At 35.1% G+C, this 24,627-nt stretch overlaps 1 protein-coding gene across 1 annotated transcript in view; it reads right to left on the bottom strand.

Moving 5' to 3' along the window:
* Nucleotides 1–24,291, bottom strand: part of LOC106956413 (GDNF family receptor alpha-4-like) — a 56,430-nt gene extending 32,139 nt beyond the window's left edge. Inside the window, exon 1 of the mRNA XM_015047236.1 lies at nt 23,893–24,291. Coding sequence (XP_014902722.1) covers nt 23,893–23,935 — 43 coding nt within the window. The 5' untranslated portion in view covers nt 23,936–24,291. The remainder of the gene's footprint in view (nt 1–23,892) is intronic.
* Between the last annotated feature and the right edge of the window lie 336 nt (nt 24,292–24,627).

The raw sequence follows: 24,627 nt of genomic DNA, 5'->3' as shown, positions 1-24,627 counted from the left end.
TATATAGTCAGAACCAGTAGAATAAGGGAATCATGGCATTTCAATATGCAACCATGTTTAGATGAGGGCAAAGAGTAAATATGCTGTCATAGTAATATTAGTGAATTGAAGCTAAGTAAAGTTAATGTCAGTAGCTATATTAAGTGTATATTTCATTATTAAGCATGTTAAGCAAGTTTTATAAAGAGTATCAGACCTCTTAAGATGATGCTAGAGTAAATATGTTTTTCATTTTGCTTCTCAAACTGAGTGGATATCAATAATTTGTTTTATTTCTGTTATCCAAATTTGAACCAACATATAAAGTTACTTGGGTCAGAAGAATTGCTACTGAAAACGAAAATATGACAAAAAATTATTTTAAAAGAAGTATTTTGTTTCTGGCACAGCCTCTTTCAAATTGAAGTTGTTTCTAAGATATGTCATGGCACAGAGTGCTCTAACAACTTTTTGAGAAAAGTTATCATAAAATACATTATTTGCTGTGATAGTGATGACAATGGCAAAAAGAAAGACTTTCTAATAAATACTAACACATTTGTTTGAAGTGTGGTAGCTGCAATTATCAAGAAGAGGAAAAAAAAAGTAATTAAATGCAGACTATTTGTCAGTTTTCTTTTCATTTGTCAGTGCAGACTTTGGGACGTGTTTCCTTATAGAGGTGTTTCTTTTGCTTTTTCAACAAACTGTTCCTCAGTTGTTGAATGCACTTCCATTTAAGCATCAGAAAAGTTTCTTGAAAATATAATTAAAGATTTGTGCATCTTTTGTTATGCAACATGAATTCTTGGAAGCTTTTACCAACCCCTTCCCCCATCTTTGTCCAATATTTCTGAATCCCCTGAGGCTGAAAATAAAATTGTATCACCACCAACATGCTGACACGAACACAACTACTGACATAAAACCTGTTATCGCTAGATGAGTCAAATGAAAGGCTAGGGAACAAAGACTCAGTAGGAATATGCTGACTTCACTGGAGATCTTAATTAAAGGCAGAATGCTACCTAGGAGAGATTATTCGTATTTCGATGCAATTGTAATGTTACCCAGTATGAGATATGTTATTTTTGTCTGAGGAGGGAAAGAGAGAAGAAAACCTGAACCCAAAGTAGGACAGAGAGAAATGGATGCCTGTTGAGAACAATTAAGACCAAGCTGACGGAGGTTTAGAGTAATCTTTAGATTCTTTCCACAGATAAACAGCAAGAAGTTAATATCTCCACTGTTATTGCCTTCTTCAAACAACAAATGTATGTTTTAATGAAACTGAATCTCAGTTCATTATAAAGTCATAAATAGACCTTGCTAATAGTTGCGAATTCTTAAACCTAATTTTCTGCAGAGGACACTTTTTGGTTCCAAACCAAACGAGAAGCTTCAAGGATTTATTTGTAGGTCTTAGGGCCACCTTGTTACCAGTAATGAGGCAAGAAATTATGAAAGGACTCTTTTGATATGCAGAGTATTTTTGATCAGACTCACTCCGAAAAGTTAAACACTATTAATTTTCTTAGATCTCCTCCATTAAATATAGGCTGTGATTACTGAGAGGCAAAACTGAAGGAGTAAAAGTGTGCGTGCTTGTGTAGTTTTTACAGACTTGCGACACTGGGTGTATCATCTTGTTAACTAATTTATATGTGATTCATTGGAAGCATACAGAGAGAATGATTCATCACTTTATTCTTCCAGAGTTGAAGTATTGCTTGTCTGCTGCACTGAGCAGGACTTATGCCTGCCAGCAAGTGCGTGCAAAAAAAAAATAAAAAATAAAAAAATGGATCTTATCAAATAACGTGAGCAAAACGCAGCGCTGGAGACAGCACTAATCTGATTCGTAATATATGTCACACTACAAGACGGCTGCCAATTAAATCTTGGTTTAACAACAAGATCACAGAGTTTCATAAACAGCCTGTAGCTGAATAAATGTCTGTATTAATTAGTTCTCAGTGCTACTAGATTCTCTCTACTGGGTTTCACAGGAATAGATGAAACAACTAGAGGCTTCTTAAGTTAAAATTATGTCAGCACAGGTACAAATAAAACTCACAAACAGAAATTGTTGCTATTCTCATGTCATGTCTGCCATACAAATGTCTTGTTTTTTTCCTACATTGTACTTTTTGATAAGATGTGTCAAGTTTTGTTGTCCTCAGTATAAGTTGCTAATTCTCAGTAAAGGAGAAGCAAATCACAAACTGAAAGAGTGGGGTAATGTTTAAGGTCACATTAACATGTCTTCAAGGGAACCAAGACCGACCTAGTAGACAAAAATCATGTCAATGTTTAATCACTCTACTACATTCCAGTACTAACCTATACTGTATGCATATATTCAGCAATTTGCACATTTTACATAGAACATAAGAAAGTACATAAGAAACATAAATGATAAATCAACTATGAAGAGTCTATCAACTGACTCTTCATTGCATCTGTAAAGCGCTTCAACAACGTCTTTTATGTTTTGTCTGTCTTTTATGTGCTGGCCTTGGGCAGAACTTGCCATAGTCCGCCAAGAAAATGCAAGCGAAGATTGCCTTCTGATGCCATCATAAAATTACAAAATGTTACATAATGCTGTGTTTTGATCACAATGTCATGATCAGTTTAGTTGAATGCCTTGTTGGGTGTCCGGTGCAGATCTGTTGTCCTAAAGAGAAATCACCCAATAATCAGAATTCACACTAATGATGACAGAAAATTTCAAAGAGTGAGGAGGATTTTTTTTTTTTTTTAAATGCAGCTATGAAATAGAATATAAATATCCTTATTGTCCCGCAATGGGGACATTTCTGCTATGGTTTCAATTTTAGTTTTAGTTTGTAGCATAATCTGGAGCATCTCAAGAATCGTCATTGAGCTTCATTTCTATATTTAAGCCGCATGTATCCATCTCTCTGTGTGTCTGTATACTGCAACAGGTTGGCAAGCACTGCCTACATGATGCCATCAACCCGTCCCAGATTTGCCATATAGGGTGTTTATGTTTTCAGGATACACAGAATATAAAAGGCAGCCTATCAGTAATATTACACCATATGTGCATAAATAATTAATCTTATTGATCAGTTAAGATCAATCCATATAGGCTTACCAGAAAAGGGATACATTTATTTTTCTTTGCAAAATAAAACATTTTATGAAGTCTAACTTCACAGTAAAAAGGTAATATCTGAATATACAGTCAATACATTTAGTTTCCTGAACTGTTATCAGTATATATTTTTTATTACCAGCTCAAGAAAAATACAAATAAAGTCAGTAATCACTTCCTGTGTGTTTAGCAGTCTTCTTAAAGCATAACTAGCCCCCAAATCAAGATTTTTTTTTTTTGTTTGTTTTGTTTTTATTTTGCTCAGGACTTGCTCCAGTCTGTTTTCACTGTAAAAAGAAAAGTTGTTGGATTTGTTGTTAGTGGCTTTTTCAAAAAATAAAAAATAAAATAGAGGGGTTTGAAAAGCTGCTTAGCATAGTGACAAAGTGGATAAGTTGGCAACAGAGTATTTGTCATCCTATCCACAGCCTCACTCAACGCCATCGATCACCTACTGTTTCCTTCAGTGTTTCTTTGAATCGCCCACTTTGCAGGAATTTTTTCAAAATTTGTCAAGGGTGTTAGTTACACCTTAAGTTTATTTTTATTTATTTGTGTTTTATAGCACTTTGCAAAAGTGCTGTAACATTTATCATCATTACTGTTAAGCAGCAGACAGTCGCATTTTGGCTCAGCTCTCTCCTCACCATGACAGACCAGTACAGTGCTTGCATCACTGCAGACCGCACACCAATCCACCAATCTAACTCAAACGCCTCCAGGAACAAATCGACATATTGCCTTTGTTCTAAAATATGTTTAAGATAATAGCAATATGGTTTTTGACATTTTACTTTTTTAGTTTATTTGTTATAATATGTGTTCAATTCACTAGTGATAAGGAAATGTTATTCTCTGAAATTGTTGATTTGAGGTTCAAATGTCAAAACAGTTTGGAACTACTGCTTTTATCTGTTTCAGGTGTGCGTCATACAAATATGTTACATGCTGGGGTTTTTTATTATTTTTTTTTTTTTTTTTTTTTTTTTTTTTACAGCCCAGCAGCAGATTATATCACAGACTGATTTCAAGGCTATGTTTTACTTATATCTACAATGCAAAACACCAGGAACTCTGTTTAAGAAAACATGAATTATTATTCACCTAAAGCCCACATTATGATGACAGGACGTGAAAAATGGGTCAGCATGACCGATTATTATAGACTCTGGAGCTGAAGACTCAATCATGCAAGCCCATGGGGAAGACAAGGAGATCTGCAACAGCTCAGCAACACAGCTTAAATGAAAGCCTGCAGAAGGATGTGAGACAACAAAAGGCATAGACTAGAGATCTGAAAAGACATAAGCCTTCAGTGAATATACAAGCTTAAGATAGTACAGAACTAACACTGGCTACTCTAAGGACCCATTTCATCCTATGTCTCACACGTCTATATTCTATATTCTACTTAATAATAATATAGACTTAATAATAATAATAATAATAATAATAATAATAATAATAATAATAATAATATTATTATTATTATTATTATTATTATTATTATTATTATTATTATTATTATTAATATTAATATTAATATTAATTGAGAAATGAAAGAGTTCTTCATAGAACATCTAAAACTTGGGAAAGCTTCTTGCTATCCTACCTTTTAAGATAATTTAAATAACTTAAACTCAGATGCAACACCTACAGAAATACCACACAAGCAACTATTGTATCAGTTTCCAGATAACCCTATCTGTTGTTTCACAATTGTAATATCTTTTTTTTTTTCAATTGTAATTTTAAGTCAACATTTTTAATAGATTAATATTCTGGTCGCTAGCGTGAAACATATACCCAGAGAATGACAGAAACAGCCATCCATTGTTCGGACAAAAATCCTGTTCTTGCTTCAAAACCACTTTGTATGAGATGATTAGAAATTTCTTTTTCAGCCACTTCAGTTCAACTTCCACTTGCAGTAAGCCATAACAACAGTCTAATTAATTTTAGCTTTGAAATATGCTGTCAAACAGACCATCTGAATTATAGCTTGCAGGGCCAATCAGCAACCAAAGCTGAAGGATAATTAAACAAGTGACTTCCAGGAGTATGAACAAGCAGTGCATGAGAAAAACAGAAAAATTAATAACACAAAGAAGTAGCATCTCTAAAAGACTAGTGATCCTTCTTACATTTTCTGAAGTGTCATAATCATTAACTGAAATTTGAGAGATGAAATATAATTTATTTCCTTCATATTAAATCTTTTATCTATTGTATGACCAATAGAAACTCTAACAAAAGCTGCAAAGCTGCAATCGGATGAGACAGATTCTCTTTTTTTTTTCTTACAGAATGTGAAAGCAGGTCTATATGATCATGTGCTTCAGCAAAACGAAAAGTTTTATCATCTTTCATCATCACTTGAAAACTATATTTATAACTACTCATCCTGTCTCATTGTTCTTGACAATATAAACAGGTTTAAGTGTGAGAAAAGAGCACCTATTAAATTCACACTTAACAAAGTCGCAAGAACTAAGAGTTACAACAAATAATACCTCTTGGTTGTTGTGGCACCTGAAGGATACAAAATTAATATAATAATAGGTTTTGCATTAACAGCATTCACAAGTTTTTTTTTTGTTTTTGTTTTTGTTTTTTTTAAGTAATTCTGAATATATTTTAAACCAAATGGGTGTTACCATTTGCCTTTTTACAGAATAAAGACGGTTCAACAATCTTTTACTATTCCAACATCATTAATTCATGACTGACATCACAGAAGACTTTTTTCTGGTTCAAAGCATTCAAGACAAAGCTTAAATAAGTGAAGATGAATCAAAAGCTACAACTCATATGCCAAAGTCAGCTCATAAAAAAAAACAGTGGCTACCTGCTAATTGTAATCAGCAAATCTGTAACTTAGAAAAATGGCATTCACTCTTAGAGGGTTTGCTCAGTGTAATTAAGAAATGTAAGAGCAATCTAAATGTTGATTAATGTAAACATTCATCTAGCCTTGTGTTTAATGCCAACTTTAATTTTCAGATGTAGAAGAGAAAGGGACCAGCATATTCAGAGTTACTTTAACTCTCCTACACCTCTCTATGAAATCAGACAACAAAGAATTTATAAATGTTTTATACCCCGTTGAATTTACCTCCTTCAAGGGGGTCAAAGCTATAAGTAAGAGATACAAACATAACTCTGTAATTTGTCTGGTGTTTAAGATACACTGAGAAACTTGTTAGACTTGGCGATAAAATGAGCTGTGGTTCATCCCATCACAGATGGACTTCTTTTCAGTGCATCTGTCCACATCTGGTAGTAGCAAGTCCCAAGGGACCACTTTAACTCTTCAAATCTGAATAAACATGTGGATTATTTACATTTCTAAAAACCAAATGGTGGAGCACTTCAAGTTCCTTTTTTGCATCCCGACCTCAGATTACAGTCTTAAAGTTTTACAGAATAACTCAAAGCTTTTGGATCTAGTGAGCATTTTTATTCTTTTTCATATTTACCTAACATCTGCAAAAACCTTACAAACTTCACTTTGTTTACACATTTGCACACAAACAAAGTCAATATTTGGACATGATGCCTTTCTGAGATGAGCTAGAATTATTTTGTTATGCTCAGTCACCCAATCAGATTCTGCCTTGACCCTATACTGCTGTTATTGTTAACTCAAAACAATCGCATTATCAAATCTCCTGCATTGTGTGAATGTGCACAACAGAGAAAAACTTGAAGAGGCCAGTATAAACGCACTGATCTACTAACACAATGTAAACAACCTTGTTGAGTCTTGCAAATGTAAAACAAGAAAAAAAGAAGGGTTTTTTTTCACGTAAAGAGTCCATGAAAACAGTTTTTACCAAAACATTTCCGTAATTCTTGGTAAGACATGATAAACCAGCAGCTTTTTTCTAGTAATAATAAAACCATGTTATTAGAATCTGTAAGAATAGCCCACAATAGCCCATAACGTCACCACATTCTACCAAGACTAAGCTATAACAAACAGTAGCAGATTGAACATGAGCAATACGCTGTGGATAACATGGAGAAGATTTCATGTATCACAAAACCTATTGTAAAGAACCTTTAATTGGTGTAGAATGATGCAGCCCAGGACTGAAATATGGATCCTCAGCTTCCCCTCAAGTGGTCAGAAATTTATTAGCCAAATAAAAAGAAAAACTCAGTTTGAGTTTCGGTTTAAAGTATCCCACCTGCAGAGCTGAAAGAAAATTATTATTGGGTCACAGATGGAATATTTTAATCTGAGTTGCAGTGATTCCATAGTGCAGATGTACATGTGTTGGAGATCCGCCTTTTTCCTCTAAATGTTGGTGGTCAGCATTGGTCATTATGGTTAAAGAGCTTAATCAAACCACAAGACATGACTCCAATAATAGAGGTCTTTGTTCCAGTGTTCAATTGCAAACTGCAATCCGGTATTTCTTGTGTTTCTTTTGGAGTGATGGCTTCCCACTCACTGAATGGCCTTTCAGCCCAACTCAGTACAAAACATGTTTTACTGTGGATAATGACGAATCTTCACACAGTCTCTGACGTTTCTTATAGGGTTGATTTGAACCGATTTGGACCTAAACTGTATGAGCTCAAACTATTTTGCAATGATGACAACAAAGTTCCAGTCTCTACATTTGCTGTTTTTAAACTCATATTTCAAAAGACTTGAAGTATTAGTTAGATGGCAGCAAAATTGGGTTCTGCAAAGTATTGTCAAAGGGGGCTGGAAACAAATGCATAGCACACTATTGATATTTCTATTTGAAGATTTTAGAAAAGTCATTACAGAACCTGAGAAACTTACATTCTGTTGCCATATATATTTAAGAAAGACGATGCTTTCTCCTTCAATGCCTAAAAACAAATACTTGTTCAGTTGTTTCCTGATTACCTTTGAATAAATCTACTGGAACATCAGCTGCTAAGAAGATTGGTAAATGTCTTAAATGTTCTCCATTTAAAAATAAATGTTCTCTCTGAAGAATGATAGAATGTAAATCTTTGAAAATCACTCTTCCCAGATTGATTGGCAACAACAATTGTTTCACTTGGGTAATTGTCTCTCTGCCTTGGCAGCTTGAGAATGAGCATAAAAATCACAATTGTGTATCCATTTCCCCCAACTTCCCAATTATTCACTACTTTATGTTAGTCTGCCACGTAAAATATCAGTAAAATACAGTGAAGTTTGTTTGCTAAAGTAGTTACAACCCTTCAATTTTTTCACATTTTGATATATTCACAAAGTTATATTTTAATACTGGCAACCAAACATTAAGCTGTCATCTATTCTAAATGAACGCCTACATTGTCATAGGTGTGTCTCGAAGAGTAAAATTCAAGAGTTTGTCGAAGAGAACAAGGCATGCTAAATTACATGGGTAAAACCGCTGAAAGTACTCTGTAACAGTAGCTAACATCGTTGAGTTATAGTGTGTGCTACATTACCATTTGTATGATAATCACATAGATTGCTTTTCCTGCTTTCTTTTGTCCCTGAATACCAAGACTGTCAAGGCTTGCTCATACTGAATGCAGTGTGTGTCACCTCCAAACAATCTGTTCAAGGTCTCCTGGTGTGTTAATCTGCTGAAAAACCAAATGTATACTCTCACATAAAGGTGTTTATTTGCATGCATAATGAAAAAGCTCTTTTCTGTGATGATAGACCAGATTCAAGGAAGGTTAGAAAATAATGTTTTGTAATGTGTGCAAGGGCTGTTATGTTGTGTATTGGTTTATAGATTATGTGACGACGAAGGTCACCTGACACTTTAATATTAACACACAGAAGAACACAGAAGCCCCTCAAGGCTGCAGTGATTTAGAATTGGCGCTTTAATAATACATTTATTGTGAAACCTGCTCTCAGAATCTGCAATGGAGGCAAAATAATCACATTAATCTCATGTTAATTTCCAAAACATTCCTAAAACCAAATAGAAAATAAAGAAGAAGAGGAGATAAAGAGGGGAAAAACTACCTTGGGTGGGGATAAAAAGAAAAAGAATGACCATCTAAAAAACAAACAAACCGGATTTTATCACATTTAGAAAGTTTATTTGTTCAACAAGAAGCTGACTACATCAATGAATAACAAAATGAAAATAATATGTTTGCAGAAAAGTATTCTGTAACAGGTTTACCAGACTTTTGGAAAGACAAATTCAGTCACAGCCTCAAAAATAAGACAACTATCCACCACACTTTTTTAATCTCTATATTATTTAATTGTCTAAGACAAAGGCTAAGCTTATTTTTGCTCTTCATGCTAACATTTATTCTCAGTAAGACATTTTTTTGTGACATTTTTGAGGAGAAATAGGTGCAATCTTAGTTCATTTGATCTACAGTTTTGGGATGTTTGTAGTTTTTTGGAAATAGACAGTTTTGTAGCTTTACGTTGTATTGATGGTCAAATCTAGGGAAGTATAAACTATTTACCATGAATAATGGGGTACACACATTTTCTTACCAATTAAATATTTACAGATACAGTGGAATATTATTTTAATCATAAATAGTACTACTTGGAAAACAGTTTTCATAATAAATGAATACATTTATTATGAAGCATTTACCTGGATGTTACATCCAAAAATAGAATCCTTTTTAGAGGAATACTTTTTATTTTACAACATTTTATTTTACAACACTTGTTACCAACAGCATTAAGAAACAGTTTCAACAGAAACGCTAACACAATTGCTATTACAAGTAGCATGTAGTAGCTCCTGATTGGATCTATTCCTCAGACCCTTAAGGAAATTTTCTATCTTTACATAATAATTAAGTCCAACCCCAGATTTTTAAGATAAACACCGATATTACTAATTTCAGTCCGTTTCCAAAATGAGGCTCATTCATCATTAGATTGCAAAATTTATAAAATACAATTAAATGTTATAAAATTAGTACTTCTGCCAGTAGTGTCTTACTCAAAAGGTCCAATAAGTGAATGTAGGATGTTTTGTTTTGCATAACGCAGAGTTCAGATTTAATCTGGCAACTGGATTATGATCGAGTCCTGAAGCATCCTCAGTTTTGAATCATGTTTGTGGCCTCACAAGGAGGAACATCAGCTTTTCCTGACCTCATGTTTCACACATCATCACCATATCCCTTCACTGTCTAAACAGGTGTTCAGCCTACTCTGAAGGATACATTTTTTAAAGTACACACACCATTCCACTAGTTCTCATTCCTCCCTCCTCACACTCCCAGCAGCTTATTAAGAAGCTTCCTTCCTTCTTCAAAGCCCTGGTGACTGATCCAGTAAGAGATTTCAAGCTGTGCCTTGTAATGATGCAAGCCATGTGAAGCGCAGAGCAATGGGTCAACATGAAAAAAGTTGAAACAATGCTCTAGATAGCATAGAACTGAAAGTTAGGAGCTTCTTAAACTCCCCTTTAATCATCTTTAGCAATAAAAACAGAAAACAATGTAATTTTCCACACATTAAATCACCACTTTTCATTGATTCCTAATTTATTATCGTCTCTAATCAATGCCTTCCAGAATAGCAACATTCTGTGATTCAGTCATCATTACAGGATGCAAAGACACAACAACAGCTTGTTAACTAGGATGCAAATTACTATTAACCATGAATTTTAAATATGCAAAAAACATATACTGTATATCTGCTTAGTGCAGCAAATTATAGAAATACAAGAGTTTTGGAGAGGTTTTTTTTTAAAGATGTTTTGTACAGTCACAAATTCTATATTTTTCACAGTGACACATCATTTATTTTTAAAGCAAAGTTTGTAAAATTCAAATTATAAATAGTGCATAGCTGCTTTCTACGGGAACAGTTTTAGTCTCAGTTTTCACAGGGGACTTAACACCAGAAGATTTCCAGAAGAAAACATGAGTGAGGAGGAAAGCCTCTGTTTCAACTAATCAGGAGACAGTAAGAATGCATGAAACATCCCGTATAAACCAATACACTAAAAAAAACTAGTAAAGGAGCATATTAGCTCGATTTTTGAGTTAATCTAAACACCACTGGAGCAAAGAGTAAGGTGATCTGAAAATTACACACAGAAGAAATTCTTGCAGCGAATGGAATGTTTTTTTCTCTTCAAACATTTAGAACTGTGTGATGAGCTAAACTGAAAATTTTCTGTCCTCTGAGGCGAATCTCAAAGTAACATGTCCTGAACCCTTTTCGTCTGGATGCATGAAAATGTCAGATGTCTCAAATTATCTTCACTTATAAACGTACATAAATATTAAAGTCATGAATTTTCAAACAGAGGATTTTATCTGCTGGGTAAAAGGTGCGGCATCATTTTCAAGCTCAGAACTGATTTTGATAAATTAGCAAATGCCTTGTAACTTTTTTTTTTAACTCTTTTTTTTGTGTGATTTTATTTGGAGAGTTTTGTTGTTCAGCTCTATGCTTTAGTTCAGTTGTGAAAATGCAAGTAATTGCTGGTTCATGTATCAGCCAGAATTCAATTCAACTCAGTTTATTATTATAGCAAACGTCATCTTGGGGAACTTTCCGAATAAATTAAATCACATTTTTACTCAATCTCACATATAAATTCTATTTGATCCTTATCAAACAGTACATTAAGTTCTGATATTTATTCAAAGTTTTAAAAAAAGTTCTGTAGTAATTCCCAAAGCTACTATTGAGGTCTTGGCAGCCTCCCTGAGCGCTTCTAGCTTGTATTTTCAATGAAGAAATGTCCAGTGTTAGTCATGCCACGGTTAGATATTTCTAGTGTGCCAGTGTGTGTACACTTTACCCGGCTGACACCTTCGTAGAACGACTGACTTCTGATCCTGCGTAACCACTACAAAATCTAAAAACATTTCCAAATCAAACAAGAAATGATTCACAAGGAACAAAGTTTTGTAGAAAACCTGTGCTGTGAGTGAACAAGGACAAATTCTCAGAAAGGACTCAGGATTCTGCTTGACCTGAAGAGATCAGTGTAAATCTGGTGATTTTTTTTATTTTTTTTATTTTTTTTTTGAAAAGCAAGCAAAATCTGTTCTTACACCAGTGGGATAAATGTGCTTAGGTTCCAGATTCAGAGGTCTTTTCATTTTATTTTACGTATAAAATTTTTACAACTGCAAAAAAAGAGAGTCTATTTTAAAGTAAGGGTTATGCGTGTGCTGCATACTGTATGTCTTGGAACATCAATTTAATTTCTAAAATAAAAAGAAAAAATGTATTATAAAGTTGCATTTTTTCATTTTTTTTCTCTGAGAATGTGCCATTTTCATTAAAGCTGAATTAAATTTAAGATTATTTTTATACTTCTTTATCAGGCCTGCCGAAAGAAAACAAAAAGACTGAAGTGTACTGGAATGGAAATAACTTCAAAACATGATCTCACACACACGCACACCGTTCTATAACAACAGCAGTGTTGAATCCCTCAGGAACCATTGTGGCATCGAGTCAATGGACCTAATATGGAGCGCTTTCTCTCTTGGGGCACATACATATGAAATTGGCTCAGGTTTCACTGCTATCACTCACACAGACTGTCAGATGCTTAGTGGCATTCTGTTGATCCAATTAATTAGCTCCTAATAAGACTTGGAGATAAAAGGGATTTGTTACTACTAAGCAGTGACAGAATCAAAGCCCTCTTCAAATTAAGCCAATGCTTTATCACAAACTGACCATTAAAGAGATATATTCCTTCTGAATAGTCATGTACACTAAGCAATTTCTCCCAAGAAGACTCATACCTTAAGCCTAACTTTTATTGTCTTTGTTTAACTTCTAAATGAGATCTATTTGCAATTTGCAGCAATTTTGTCAGTGTCACACCCTAGTCTGAGACGGTTAATCAAGCGGCGCTGAACGGAGGTGACATCCTATCCTGCATGAAGCAGATGTTGTAAATCTACTGCAGCTCACTCAGACAGGTGCCCTCCAGCTGGTTCCTCTCTGTTGCTTTGTGTTTCCTTTCTGAGCAACACTCGGTCCAGCTGTTATGTTCTCCTCATTATAAGGTTGTACAGCGAAGCCTGATTAATGACCAAAAGAGGACTCTCTGTAGAATAACATGTTTGTAGCCTAAATGTGCTTTGAATATTTTAGATAAAGTTTAGAAAAGATTCTGTCCCCTACATGTGACTTTCAGATACAACTTTACCATTTAAGACAATAAAATTTAAGACAGGGGTGCCCAAAGTCGGTCCTGGAGGGCCGACATCCTGCATGTTTTAGTTCTCTCCCTGGTTTAACGCACCTGGATCAAATGAAGGCTCATTAGAAGGTCTAAGAAGAACAATTGACATGCTGAAAAGATTGTTTCAGCATGTCAATGCTGAAACAATCACCAGGGAGAGAACTAAAACGTGCAGGATGTCGGCCCTCCAGGACCGACTTTGGGCACCCCTGATTTAAGATATTTCGGAAATAAAGACTCTGGATAAAAATTTGCCACTGGAAAATTAGCATTAAAAGTCAGCAAACATGGAGGAATAAACTGAGTCCTGATGTGCACCCAAGTGAAATAACTAATCCATTTTAATATGAGTCATTTGTAAGCATACTATATTACTTTTTAACAAAAAAGTCACTCAGAAAATCTCAACTTATAGCATTTAGAATGGAAATATGGTGAAGACAACTTCTGTAGTTGAAGTGTGATGTAGTTCAAACCTAAAATCAGAATGCTGAATGGTTGTTGGTGACAGAGAGGCTGGTTCAAGTATTTCAGACATTGAGGATGTACAACTTACCAAAAATGTACGTAATTAATTACTAAACTGGCTTTTCACAAAGTCACAATGTGTTGAATCATATGTGATTACATAAACCTGTTCAGGGTCTGTGGGTGGAAATTGAATTTTTTTTTTGCTATAACCTATAACATCTCTCCTTTTAAAAAGTTAATGAAATCTTGTACATTGTATCTGCATAAATAAATAAACAGCATAAACAGTGGGAATTTCACATATTATAATCTCTGGTTTACACCAAAAGAAAATACCCAGCGTGCAATATCCAGTGTGGAAAAGCCCTTGTTAAAATTAAGTTTTATATAATGTGCAAACAACCATCACCAGTCATTTCTTTTTTTCTTTTTTTTTACCATTGTGGTGAAGATAAAACCATAAACCACTTCCTCTGAAGAGATCCTTCCAGACATGCCATGCCAAAATTATTCATAAATCAATTTTTGTATACAAGCTGCTAGCTGCTATAACTCAGCTGATGCATACTTCAAAATGAGAACTATGATAACAAAATATCCAATTTGCAGTAATTCACTTGCCTCACAGTGTAAATAAGCAACTAGATATTAATTAAATACATTGCACTGCCGTTGTTTGAATTGTGTTAATTGCAGATGCATCAAACAGTTCAGTTTGTGAGCTTCTCCTGCCTGCCTGCAAGCCAGAAAAATAAAAACAGCATCCCTCATGTAAAAGCAATGCTATCATAGCTCATTTATGGCCTGTGAGACATGCTTTTTTTGCAATTCATGCATATGGATATACTGCACCACAACACTAATAAAAATGAATAGGAATGTATTTTCCTTCTGTTTCACTCACTGGAGAACAGGAAAAGGGGACATAAGATACAAGAACATTATATTTCCAAGCTCAGAAAGAAGCCACTGTTAATCAGAGTCAAATTCAAATTTGTCTTAAAAGTATTACAAAATTAGAGCAAAATATGACTTCAACACAACTGCTGTTTTTGGTCCAAGTTACCACAAAGACACTCCACCAAAGAATATTTCACATGAGAAAAAAAAATCTTATTAAGTCAACTAAATAGAGCAAATATAACAACAGGGTTAGTGCATTTCCAAAACCAGAACTCCCGTGGGATGCTACCAGTTTATAAAATGTGGCTCAAAGAAGAAAATTGACTACAGATATTGTCATGGGGAGAAAAGACTCACTGATGCACAAAGGGGCCAAAGCCTGGCCTGTGTGGTCCGATCCACCGGATGAACTGCGGAAGCTTAAATAGCTGAACAGGTTAATGCTGGTTCTGATAGAAAGGTGGTGTCAGAATACACACTGAATCTCAATTGGTTGTTTCTCCAGCCCAGTCAGGGTGTCGGTGCTGACCCTGAATCTGAAATGAGTATGTTATGCTCACAACTACACCACAAGTAATGGAAGAAGGTTTCCTAGATTTAATAAACTGTATATTACATGAATGGCCAGGTGTGTGTGTGTGTGTGCGTGTGTGTATCATTTATCTGGGTAACACTTTACACAAGGCTGTACTATTGGAGAAAGGCAAAAGCAGTCTGGCAACACTCGGATAGGAAACCTTGGGCAGTGCCATTCATAGATGTTTCTTTAACACATTCCCCTTATCAAAGCTTTGTATTTGTTGCAAACACTTTTCCACGGAAACAGTGTTTTCTGATTACCTTTATCCAATTAGATCTAAAATATGAGAGCAACTACTGTGTAGTTTTTACCTCCTGTCTGAAACAGTTAAACTCATCAGTCTTTGATTGGTTTGCTGGCCAATTTGAATGATTCAAATGTAAGTGTCAGCAGTACTTGGATTTAAAATGCTAGCATCAAATCAATACTTCTTGGTAGAGCAGAAAATGAAGTTTCTTCTTTATAAGGAAGAGTCTCTTCCCTTCCGTTGATGCTACATGCTTGCTCAGGAGGGATTGCTGAAAAATCAGTGACTCAATAAAATCACAAAAATTTGCTGTTTAGCATAGTAAATAAACTCAGTTGTTTTCTAAACTGAATGCATGTAAATTAATGTATATATTTGTCTTTATGGTTGCACATCTGATATATTTCTGAATATTGATTACATATTTTTAAATTAGATTCCTTTTGAACTGGTGTTGCATAAGTACACTCAATTGAGAAATACAGAGAGAGATCTAAATCGCTTGCCAAAAAGCACAAATGGGTAAAGCCTGTTCTAAATTTCCATGAAATGTTCCATTATGAAATATTTATTCTTAGTGTGTATGCCTGAAGTTTCACTGCTTTATTATACTAAATCTCCACTGTCTCACCCTGCATAACAACTAGCAGTCCGAGGACATCAGCACGATCAGCATTACCAAGAAATCATGCAAACAAAACAGAATGTGCTTTTTTCGATGATGCACGCAGAAACCACAGAATGTTCAGACTTTCCTACACAAACAGAACATTTCACCAGGAGCTCGACTCCTCTTCCAATTTTAACCACAGAGGCTGATCTGGCCAAAACATTAGTCAGTGGTTGTTGTTGCATGACCCAGACTTGATCCAACAAACTGCTGGCTTTGTTCAAAACCAGTCAAGGTTTTCAATTTTTAATTACAGGAAAATCAATGTGACCGAAGATCTCAGTGCAACACAATAGACAATATTGAATAGGTGGTATGCTACTTTTCTGCTTTGGTGAGCCTCATCCAGATCCTCAGAAGTGAATTTTTCAAAACTTGAACAAAACAATTCATGTATTTTCAATGCTTTACAGATTCTAATTTTATGCACATAAATTTAGACTACTTGTTCCGTGATCAACTAAATTTGGTAGTTTATAGCTGAGCTAAAACCAAAACTACATTTTTTGCAAGTATTCATTTACATTTACTTTTTTTGTCCTATTACATCCAAAATTTACAGTGAATTTTATGTGAGTTTTATGTAGCAGAGAAACACAAAGTAGTGCCTAATTGTTATGTGCAAACAAATCAAAAATGTGCCATGCAAAAATATTCAGGTCTCTTTACCCTAATATCTCCTAAATAGAAAAATGACAGCATAAAATATGTGAGCTGATCTGTTAGCAAAACAGGTAAGGCTTGGACAAAATGAAAAGATAGCTGTGAGCGTCAAAGTCTTGTCACAAATATTCAATTTGAATTAGGTCTTGACTTTAGATAGGCCATTCTCACCATTCAACAGTAGCTTTACATGCTAAGGGCATCACCCTGTTAGAAAGTGCACCCTAGTCTGAGTCAAGGTCTTTTGCAGCTTGGAACAGGTTTTCTAGCTCCTACAGAGGTCAAAACTGGCCTTTTGGCTTTTCTTTGATGAATGTTTTCCTTTCCTGCCAGAATATCCGCTGCAGTGAAAGGCCATGCATTGGTAGGTTTGAAGTTGTGCCGCAATCTTTTCTCTTCAATGTGTATAAGTACTTTTGTAAGTGACCGAAAATTACTCTGTTGGTAATCAACTCCCCTGTGTCTCTTACAGCAGGGTGACATTTCTGTCCCTATATTTAGTTGAAATGTAGAGGTTAATTTTTGACTCCTGAAAGAAAGAAAGGGTTACAGAAGGTTTCCCATAAAGGCTGTGAAATAACATTTGCATGAATAATAATGTGTGCATCTCTAATATTCACCGCTGTGAGGAAAATGAGCTCCTAAAACTTTCCACTGAGCCGTGCTTTTGTAACTTTATTGCCTGGTTTTACAATCCCATAAGGGTTATAAATGCATTTAGTAGATACCAAAAAAACAAAGTCTTTAATTTGAAGTCTAGTCTCTGTCAGTGTGTTAGATGTAAATGGAACCTCAGCATTTAAATCACGCTGATTTGAAGTAAATCTTCTGGTAATATCTAAACTCCTTTATAATTAGCTGTGAAATATCACTTTAAACTTTCTCTTTTTGGACTGGAAAACTATTAAAGTTCTAATACAAAGCCTTTAATACATTGTTGTATTAAAGGCTTTGTGCTATTTTTTTTAGAAACAGTTCGAATGAATAAGGTTTACTTGTCCTACTAAATGAAAATATTGGTTGCAGCAGATTTAAGTAACATTTAAAATCCTAATAAACTATGCTTTGTCCATCAGTTACCTTTTCATTTTCTTGTACTACAACATATTTGATCACATGAATCTCAAAACAGAAACACTCTCACTGATTAGCGAACAATGATTTAACTGACACTTTATTACAATAATGGATAAGGACAGAAAACCCATTTATTTTTACTACCATGCATCACTCCCAGTCAATAGCACGTCTATGGCTTTCACACACACTCCCAGCCCTATCAGTTTGTGTGTTTCATACTGAAAACGTGCAGCAGCTTCTGACTTCCAAAGTTTGTCTGCTTAAAGTTATATTTTAACATCACAAGCAGACAAGGAAGTGAGAAACTGAAAAATGTCAGCATGAAAGGTCAGAGACATCAGACTGATTGATATCAGCTGAATCTCAATGTGCAGATTCTAAAATTCCAATAATTAAAGAGAAAGGTAGGAAAACATGAGGTTCTGCAGAAACACTGTAGCATTTTTTTTTCTCCAATGTGTCCTACAGAGGATTTAAATTTGAGTTTTACCTTTGTAGTCAATCGCTTAAAAACCTTTACCAAAAAAGTTGTTAGAACTGCTTAATTAAACTGCAGTTACAAGTATTCTTGCAGAAATACATTTCTATACCTTTTTCACTTTCTTTTTAGTAAAAAAGGTCCTAGAGACAAGCTGACAAAGGCCATCAAGCTTCACCATGGGGTTTACACTCACAGCACATTTGGACACACCAATTAGCCTGGCATGCAGCTGTTTGGATGGTGGGAGACCACTAGTTCTTGGAGAAATCCCACACAGGTAGAAAGAGTAGCATGCATAGCACACAGAAAACCCCTCAGCCTTCATAAAGTCATTTTTTTTCAGGCACCTCACTCCACAGTGTAGATTCTATTTGTCCACAACATGTTAATATTGCTCTTTATTTCTGCACTTATTTGATATTACTCAACATAGCTTTCCAGATAAAAAAAATATATATATATATTGCAATTCAATCCAGTCTTAAACTAATCACAGTTTATTAGGTACTTAAGTACAAAAGTGTTGAATTTCCTTTAACCTTTCCACTTTTTATTACAACCATTTACTTAACTGTATTTTACTGGGTTTCATGAGATCAACCAGCACAAAGTAGTGCGTAATTTTGTAGTGAAGGAAAAACAAATTGTTTTCATCTGCAAAATCAGAAGTCTGCAACCTGCAGCTCTGGAGCCACAAGTGACTTGCCTCACTTAATATGTTAAACACTGAAATGTTGTCGTTTCGTTTTGTTAGTTTGCTAGGTTTTTTTTTTTTTTTTTTGCTTGTTTCATTCTTTTGCTTTGTGCATTCATGGAAAAAAACACAGGCCCTACTCCTAGTCTGCTGATAAATAGGGTCTAGAACCTCTATTGTGGATGTTTTGTTTTTTAAAGTAACATACCATCAATTACTTGGTCTTTTATTCCAGATTTCTGTTTAGGTTGCTTTTAATTTATTGATTACAAAAAGAGTGATAAGGAGGTCTGAATATAGGCTTTATCAGACCAGCCAGGTGTTTTCACAAATAAGAAGAACAATGCAGTTTTTGTCTTGGAATATATATGGATACAAGGATCTAATAAAATAAGAGCAGTGATGCATAATGTGAGGTCCAGGTGCAAACATGGCCTGTAAACTGGGATAATTAAGGTAGGACATTCATCTTGGAATAATGATACAACACAGAACAAAGACACAAACATGAGGAACAACTGAAAAATGAACCAATCATATAAGAGGACAAATTGGCAAAAAGGAGAAAAACAACTGGGAAAGAACTAACTAATCAATGATAATTGGTAAAAAACCAAATAAGTAAAATCAGGAGGGAAGCAACCAACTTAGAAAGCAAGACTAGATGCTATAAAACAGCAAAAGAGTTACAAAACAAAATATTAAGGCAATTCAAACCCTACAAAACAAACCAGAAATCATTATTTCTTGCATTTGTTCATACGTTCTGCTAATTTCAATCACATAATCACTGAAATATGCCTTCAGGAAGGGAGCTGTGGCATTTATTTTTCATAAGGTCAAAAAGGAATCTTTAGAAATACCATTTACCATTAACACAAGTGTGGTAAATAATGGCAGCAATGATTTACATTCAATGTAGACAATGTTGAACGAAACAAAACACATTTAAGCCTTATGTAAGATGCTGCATAATCAGCTATTATGCACAGATTTAAATTAAGCGCATTTCTGAAATTCAAATGTTTACATATTCAACAAAACGTGGTTTGAAGGCTGAAAATGCAACCCGGTGTCATATGTCGTGGATTTATAAAAGCAGAACTCTGTTTTTCCCCGCATGCAGCATGAGCATGTACTGGGTTGTGAAACAAAATGCATAGTTTAGATTTTGTAACAAATCTCCATGCAAGGGTTAGTTTATAATGAAGTACAAAGCCAAACAATGCGTGTTTATTAAGAGGAAAAAAAAGTTTAATCCAGCAACACCAACCAGCAGTGAAATAAATCAGCAGCATGGCTGAAGCAGAATGCTGTGACAAAGCCTTTTGTTGCAAAAATATGGGGTTAAAAATAGTGCACCTCATATCCTTAAGAAACACTGAAAGCACACTAAAAAGCTTTGATAGGACTTAATCATAAAAAAACTTAACAGTAAAAGGACTAATGATGAATGTAAACACTGTTGGCAACTCATAGAAAGTATTCCCTGGTTTTTGTGCCATTTAACAATATTCACTTTGCTTTTAGTTTAGATTATTGTGGAGAGTTAATGCAATCAGCTTTGTGCTGTAAGTAGGTCTTGCATTGTGATGTGAAACATGATCTGACTCTGGTGAAAGTTCTATTAAGTTAACGTTGCACAAAAATGCTTCATCAACCATAAAAAATGAGGTACCCTGAACAGTTGAACTCGATTTCAAACAATTATTAGCTTCAGTGTGAATCTGTCAAAGTGAGTCCCAGTGTAAATTTATCATGTGGATAAGATCAAAGACTGGGCAGTCCACTAGTTATCTCAGATTATTTGCTATTATTCCATACAACATTGGATGCAGCGTTGATGCAGTTTGACACTACAGCTTATTTAAATGGACAGATTAACCCTTTAATGTCTTCTGGAGGACCCACAAACCTGCTCTGAGCATCATCAGCGCTAAAGTTTTCAGCTCCAACCACATCACACCAGGATGAAAACAACCATAGCAAAGCAAAATAGAGGCTCAAAGTGATGTAAATAAAGTGCAACTCCAGATGATTTTCACTCCTCCCTGCAGCCAATTAAGAGATTAACCTCTATAATAGAGGAGTGCAGTTTGAATGCAGGCTTAATGGATAATACTGGCATAGCAGCAAATTATTTTATTTGCTAGCTACATTGAAATCCAAAAAGGTATAATCTAAACATAGAGAATGATCTCATAAGGTGTCCTACATGTGTTTGTAATCGACCTAAATTAGTTATGAAATTCTCATGATGAGCTGAATATGACACAGTTTAACAACAGTTACTAAAAAACTGAAAGGAGAATTGATTAAACATATTTTGATTCAGTGCCTACTGATGTGAAACTAATAACATACCATTTTTTTTTGTTTTTAAAATGTTATTCAATATCATTTCTTTATTGATCTTTGATTTCAAGACAAAAGCTTACTATAATCAATGCATTTTTTCTGGCATCACTTTAATGCACTTAATTAAACAATGGGGATAGTATCATTAAAAAAATGATAACGATACTATTTTAAGATAGATAGCAACAATCCCTGAAAATGTTTTATTTTGTTGATTTTTTTGGAGGGGTTGTTGGCACAAGCAAACACAGAGAAATCTTTGACTTTGTGCTCTCCTGAAAGGCAGTGCTCAGTACCAGCATTTAATGGACACTTTTTACAACATATGTCTTGATGTTTGCCTTCAGAGTTGGTTCTGGAAAATTGTGGTCATTCTGTCGTGGCCTGCAGGTAACTGAAGTAGTTAAGAGAGTTGGGGGTAATGTGTGATTTTATTTTATCTGTCCAGATAAAACATAGATTGCAGAGGAACTGCGCAGAAAGTGGCAAAAACAAGTTTGGTAATCCAGACAGGTTGTACAAACTGACCATTAAATGTTTTGTCATGGTAACTGACCCGAGTAAATGGCTAAATAAGCAGGATCACCGTATCTACTGTGATTCAACAAAAATCTGCATGTTTAAAAACAAATACATAAAGATGCCTTCCAAAGCTATTCATAACCTTTGAATTTTTTTTACTTTTCGTACGGCTACATGCTTTAACAAAGTTCAAGCGTTGCCAACAGTTTCACAATTGTATTTTAGTGTGGATTTTTACTGACCTATAAATATGTTATAATTTAAATTGGATGGCTTTTGGATGGCTCCAACTGATAGACAAACTATCACCCTAAGACTAGGGTGATGGCTAAGAGCCCCACCAACCACCAATGAAAAAATGCAAAAAGCAGGTAAATAATTACAAATAGGATTTAAATACTGAAATGGTGATTTTAAAAAAAGTGCTATTTTGTGTTATCTTTTCAGATATAGTTGTCAAATTTCTAATCAGAACCAAACTTGCGGGTTAAATGAAAATATTTTTAAATCTAAATCTGCCAAGTGTATAAGTGTAAAGTCTCGTGACTTTCTTTCAACAATCATTTCACCTTTCCATGTTCCTATGAAGATTAAATCTGTGGGAAAAAGGACAAACTGATGTGATAAGCTGTGGATCACTGCAGCTCTTCCACAGGTCAGTTCAGGTGGATCCCCATGTCTCGGCAGGTGTTGTGTCACACTCTTTTCATTTTCAGATGATGGACTGAACGGACAGATGGAAGATATTGAAAGTTTGGGAAATTCCTTTGAAACTCTGTCTTCTCTGTCTTCATCTGTCTGTTCGATATGCCCAAACAAAGCTTTGAAGCATTCACAGGACATAAAATAAATTATACGTAGGTGGACTCATTTTAAAAACTTCTGAAGGCCATTAATTGCACTGGCATTTATTAAAAGGTATCTGAGTAAAGGGTGTGAACACAAAGGCAGATTCCATTTAATAATCTTAAAATGTGAATAAAGACACGTCTAGTGAAAGTGGTTCTCTGAAAAAGTTGACAGGTGAGAATACGTTTTAAAGGCACAGTAGGTCAAAGCACGTCACCAGAGATCATTTGTGGGTCTATCTTTTTCCAACTATTTGACAACAGTTAAAGCATGCAAAAAAGTTTTTAATTTGACTTCAGTTCACAGAGAGCAGCTGATTCAAGTAGTAAATCCCTCCATTCAGCATTTCTTGGAATATCCTTTCATTTATTTAATGAATGACTTCCACAAACAAAAAGCATTAATAATTAATGACAAAGAGTAGAAATACATTAATGCATTTTCCAGCCTTTGTTAAGAAGGAAAGCTGGAGCTGCAGGTAAAAAAAAAAGAAAAAAGAAAAGAAGCCATCACAGTGGTCAGGCAGCAAAAACTTTATATTTCCAAATAAAACAGATTAAAATATGAACCAGCTGCATGTTTCTCTCCACCCAACTGTGTGTGCTGTTGCCACAAAAATCAATATTCTACCTTCATTCAGTTACAGAGCAATATTTCACAGATGACTGATGTACTGCTGCCAGTGGTCACTTGTGAAGGATTTGCTAAATAATAAAGCAATTACACCATAAAATGTACAACTGTGCACTTGATATTTAGTTTGAGTATAAAGAATGACAGAAAATATCTTAGGACAAATATTTCTTCGAGCAACTCATTCAATTCAACAACACACAGTCGAACCATCCCTGCACACAAGCACCCGAGGCGGACTTGCCCACTCTTCAGCATATGCACTTGCAAGTAAACTATTTTTGCGTGGTTTCCCATATTGCGCTGTGTCATCGGATCATTATCACAGATTCCTCGTTTTAGCGACGCATCTCAGCGCAGCAGCTATAAATTTGCATTAATACAATTTTAAGCTCATGTTGCCAAATATTTTTCATTACACCCGAATGGAGCGGGTTACAAAGCAGGTCTAAAAAGAGAAGTTAATACTTACCAAAAGTTAGGAGCATAGACAGATAAACTCCCCACTGATCCATCACTTTCGGAATTTCAGGTTATACCTCAGAGCTTAAATCTGCAGCGGGATATTCCTTTTGCGCATTTGGGTATCCTTGTTTGCGCAAATATCTCTCTTTTTTTCCCCCTCCTCGGCCACTCTAATGTAATTTGTCGCTTGATTTTGTAAAAATCGTTTTATATCTCAGAGTCCCACCAGTTCCTTCCCAGCCGCTCTCTGTGTCGCGGTTTTGCGCAAAGGTACAGCCATGCGTGATGCTGCGAGAGAAAGTTGCCCTGTGCGCTGAACAGTCCGCTGGTATTGGAGAGCCTTCTGTTGCGCGTCTACGTGGTCGCTGAAGTCCTTGAGTCCGCTGCTGAAGAGAAGCCGAGCGCAGGGAGCAGCCGAGAGGGAGGGGGCAGAGAGCCAGGGTGGGGGGTGGGGGGGTTGTTTGTGCAGGAGAGGCATTAGGCAGTCTGGTCACACAATGATTGCTTAACCGCGATTTTCTTTTTTGATCCAAAAAGTAGCTTTTCTTAAAATTCCTGAATTCTGCAGTTCCGCTTTAAAGACTTCCAACCTTCGACATGTGCTATTACTCGGTATACCTGAGATTCTTACAGGACGTGGATCATTTTGCAATCCCTTATAAGTTATCATCTACAATGAAGTCATTTCTCCTTTTTCTATTGAGAGGCATTTTTTAAATCAAAGTTAAAAAAAATAAAATAA

This window comes from Poecilia latipinna, unplaced genomic scaffold (assembly GCF_001443285.1).
Source record: "Poecilia latipinna isolate Pla-1442-1.1 unplaced genomic scaffold, P_latipinna-1.0 Scaffold815, whole genome shotgun sequence".
NCBI classification, from domain to species: Eukaryota; Metazoa; Chordata; class Actinopteri; order Cyprinodontiformes; family Poeciliidae; genus Poecilia; species Poecilia latipinna.
This window is presented reverse-complemented; position numbering and strand designations above follow the sequence as displayed.